The following is a 3,871-nucleotide window of genomic DNA, read 5'->3' as shown; positions in this document are numbered from 1 at the left end:
ATATATATATATATATATATATATATATACATATATATATATATATATATATATATATATATATATATATATATATATATATATATAAACTTATACAGACACAATAGCTGTTTATTATCTGAATTGCCTACTAAAAATACATCCATAATTTTCTGTTGTCTTTATGTTGTAGCTAAATTACATGTTGTAATCAGATTACCACTGTTGGTTACAGCGAAGTTTTCCTAATCTGAAGCGACAAGCTTTTTTTTTTTTTCACATGATGAAGCAGTTTTGTCTGAACCAGGCTGAACCATTCAGACAAAAAGCTTCACCAGTTTTTCTACAGCATCACCAAAAACTCTGAATCGCTTTACCTTTTTTCTCTTTGGCTGGAGTTGGTTTTGTCTTGGGAGCAGCTACTGGAAAACAAATTAATTTATAAAACTTTAAAAAACAATTTTAAACACATCTGATTAGCAAACAAACAAACAAACAAAACACAGCAAATGACACAAGATATATAGACTACTGGGAAAAATATGAAGAAAAAAGAACAAATCAACTAAATGACATTATATCAACCGTTAAAATGTTCAACATGTATAATAAAATAAAATACTTTTTTACCCTTTGATTGCCTGGCCAACCAAACATTTTGAGTCTCTAATTTCAAAGAAGGGAGTGTCTAACTCCAATGAACCATCTCTACCACTGGGTTAAAGTCTGTAATGTTATAAATATCCACCAGATGGCGCTGTGACAGTCAATGGTAGGCTCATCCAAACAGGAAGTCAAAAACCAGGACATCAAGCATGGCATCATGACTGTTTTTGGGTAAACTTTGAAAGGTATATATACTTATTTGACATATTTTGGTGATAAAGGCCTTACTAAATACAATTATGACCTTTGATGCAGCACAAAAAATTAAATTATGTTTATTTTTTAATGCCCTTGACCAAATGGTTGATTTTGTCATTGTATGGTATAAGTAGCAAATTTAAGTTAATGCAATTAAAAATGATAACTTACTATAAAATCAACTTGCTCAAACAATCTAGTTTATCTATTTTTGTAAATAGGACTCTTTAAGTGTTAGTACATCATGAATATGCTGCAGGAATTTTCCTGATCCTTAATTGTGTTGATTTATTAGTTTAACTAAGTTCCTATGATTAAAATAGAGAAAAACGTAGAAATAATACCAATACTATTTTAATGAAGTAAGACTAGCTGGTGTACTTATACTACCAGCTCAGGTTGTTAATGATAATTTCATCTTGTTAGCAAGTTTCACAAAATGGACACTAAAGTGTTGGGTATGGAAATGTTATAGAAAAAAAAAAAAATCATTGACCATTGTAATCAATTACCCCATGAAATAAGAAAAGAAAAAGTTTAATTTTTGTCTTGGTGGAGTAGTTAAAAGGTTAAAAATATTAAACCCAAACCTTTTTTAGGAGCTATTGGCTCAACCTTTTTCTCCTTGACAACTTCAGCATCTACAATAAAAAAACAGCAACGACATCTGTCATTCTGATGAGTCGCCATGGCAACAAGATGTCTAAATTTATTGCATTTAAAATTGTAACAGTTTATTCACTCTGTGCAAAATTAAACATCTTGAATCAGTGGAGTCACAACAAAACAAAAGCATTTAAAAACTAAAGAAGACTGAAGCGCTCCATTAATAACTCCGTGTTCTCTACCTTTCTTAACTGTTTTCATGGTTGGCTTGACTTTTTCTTTCGGAGCCGCAGGAACTGTGACAGAAATAGAGTTTGGCATAAAAACAGAGTAGATAGCACTTGTTAAAGTCTGGCAACCTGCTTACTGAACTATAATAAAAATAATGTGCCTACCTGTCCTCAGTGTTACCACCTTCACCTGCTCTTTTGTTAAGGACACATTTTTATCGGACACTTCTTGCTCTGGACAAAAAGAATGTGTTCAGTAATTAAAACCTGATCTGCGTACTTAAAAAGCATAAATCATTCGAAAAAATAAACTCTGATTCTGTGTTGCTCTACCTTTAACTCTAACCGTGGGTGGTTTTTTCATTGGAGCAGTCTCTAAATAAAAACAGTTTAGGTTCAGCATCACTAAAAATTACAAGTTAAATCTAAACTCAAGGATCCATAGGTCTTTGAACGTATCAAGCTATAAGTTGCTCTAAATGTTTTTAATATTTTGTAATTTCAAATCATGCTAAACACAAGAAATAAAAATGATCAAGCCAGGGGGTCTGTTGAACATCCCAGCTTGAACCACTCACATGGAAGAAGAAATGAAGAATTTACTTTTTGTTACTATAACATTACTAATTATTAGCACAAAACACCATGGTTACCTTTGATCTGGATGACAGGTTTAGCTTTTTCTTTCGAAGCTGCAGCCTCTGTGTGTAGAAAAAAACGGCTTTAAAAAACGGTGAAAACAATTTAAAGTGAAACAAATATATTTTAAGGCAGGAGTTGCTTTGGCCTTTACTTCAGACACATTCTGTTAGCAAAACTTTGCCTTTTGATTAATTAATGTATTTTTACACAATATTGTAGGGATGCACGCTATAGGATTTTTGGCAGATATCCAATATGTCAGTATGTTAAAACTTGTATATATATATAAATGCATATATATATATATATATATATATATATATATATATATATATACTTGTATGTATGTATATTTAAACAGCGCCTTTTACATCGGTGAGTTATTTTGATGGAACGGCCGATGTCCGATATTTAACTGTATCGCTAATATCGGCCGATACCATGTTGATAATATTGTACGTCCCTACAATATTGCCACCATTAGCGCCACAAAGTGTCCATAGATTTGTGATGTTATAGACACAGCTGTCCTTCCATAATGTTGAAAATTATACATGTAATGTTCCATTTGTTTGACTTTATAAAGGGATTTAAGTTGTGATTTCAGCAATAAGTTCATATGGTGGTATATTACATGTTTAGAGCTTCTCCCTTTTTGTCAGTATAAATGACAGATTTTATATTAAAAACACTTTGAAATAAGCAAAGTTTAAAATATTAGAGCTTTCCAACAACATCTTAATGCTTTAAACCTTGAATCAAATTTTAAAAAGCTTATATTTGTGTGCCTAATAAAGTTATCATTGAATAATGAGTTCAGTAAATTTACCCTTCTTTGAAGAAACTCGCTTGGGCTTTTCTTTAGAAACCTGGGCATCTGAAAATTAAAATAAATAAATGTGCGTTACTTGAGTTTTGTAATTGTTGTATGCTTTTTTTGTGTTTTAAAAAACTGATTAATATTCCGATTTTGTGTAACAGAAAAGTACAAAAAATGAATTTGAAATATAAATTCATTCCCACCATCTTTTTTAACACTTACAGTGCCTTGCAAAAGTATTCGTCCCCTTGAACTTTTCAAACTTTTGCCACATTTCAGGTTTCAAACATAAATATATAAATTTTAAATTTTTTGTGAAGAACCAACAACAAGTGGGACACAATCGTGAAGTGGAATGAAATTTATTGGATGTGTCAAACTTTTTTAACAAATAAAAAACTGAAAAGTGGGGAGTGCAATATTATTCGGCCCCTTTCCTTTCAGTGCAGCAAACTCACTCCAGAAGTTCAGTGAGGATCTATGAATGATCCAATGTTGTCCCAAATGACTGATGATGATACATAGAATCCACCTGTGTGTAATCAAGTCTCCGTATAAATGCACCTGCTCTGCGATAGTTCTGTTCAAAGCACAGAGAGCATCATGAAGACCAAGGAACACACCAGGCAGGTCCGAGATACTGTTGTGAATTTCCCAAGCTTTAAACATCCCAAGGAGCTCTGTGCAAGCAATCATATTGAAATGGAAGGAGTATCAGACCACTGCAAAT

The 3,871-nt window shown here is 31.9% G+C and overlaps 1 protein-coding gene across 1 annotated transcript in view; it reads right to left on the bottom strand.

Annotated features, from left to right (window-relative positions):
* Positions 1 to 3,871, bottom strand: part of LOC119427667 (trichohyalin) — a 46,677-nt gene that overhangs the window by 5,170 nt on the left and 37,636 nt on the right. The window contains exons 28-34 of the mRNA XM_037695303.1: positions 3,151 to 3,198; positions 2,333 to 2,380; positions 2,013 to 2,054; positions 1,845 to 1,913; positions 1,692 to 1,745; positions 1,434 to 1,484; positions 357 to 401 (exon numbers count right to left, since the gene is read on the bottom strand). Of these exons, the coding sequence (XP_037551231.1) occupies positions 357 to 401; positions 1,434 to 1,484; positions 1,692 to 1,745; positions 1,845 to 1,913; positions 2,013 to 2,054; positions 2,333 to 2,380; positions 3,151 to 3,198 (357 nt within the window). The remainder of the gene's footprint in view (positions 1 to 356; positions 402 to 1,433; positions 1,485 to 1,691; positions 1,746 to 1,844; positions 1,914 to 2,012; positions 2,055 to 2,332; positions 2,381 to 3,150; positions 3,199 to 3,871) is intronic.

The sequence above is a fragment of the Nematolebias whitei genome, chromosome 21 (genome assembly GCF_014905685.2).
Source record: "Nematolebias whitei isolate Nwh7 chromosome 21, NemWhi1, whole genome shotgun sequence".
NCBI lineage: Eukaryota > Metazoa > Chordata > Actinopteri > Cyprinodontiformes > Rivulidae > Nematolebias > Nematolebias whitei.
The sequence above is the reverse complement of the archived record's forward strand: the minus strand, read 5'-3'. Positions and strand labels throughout refer to the sequence as shown.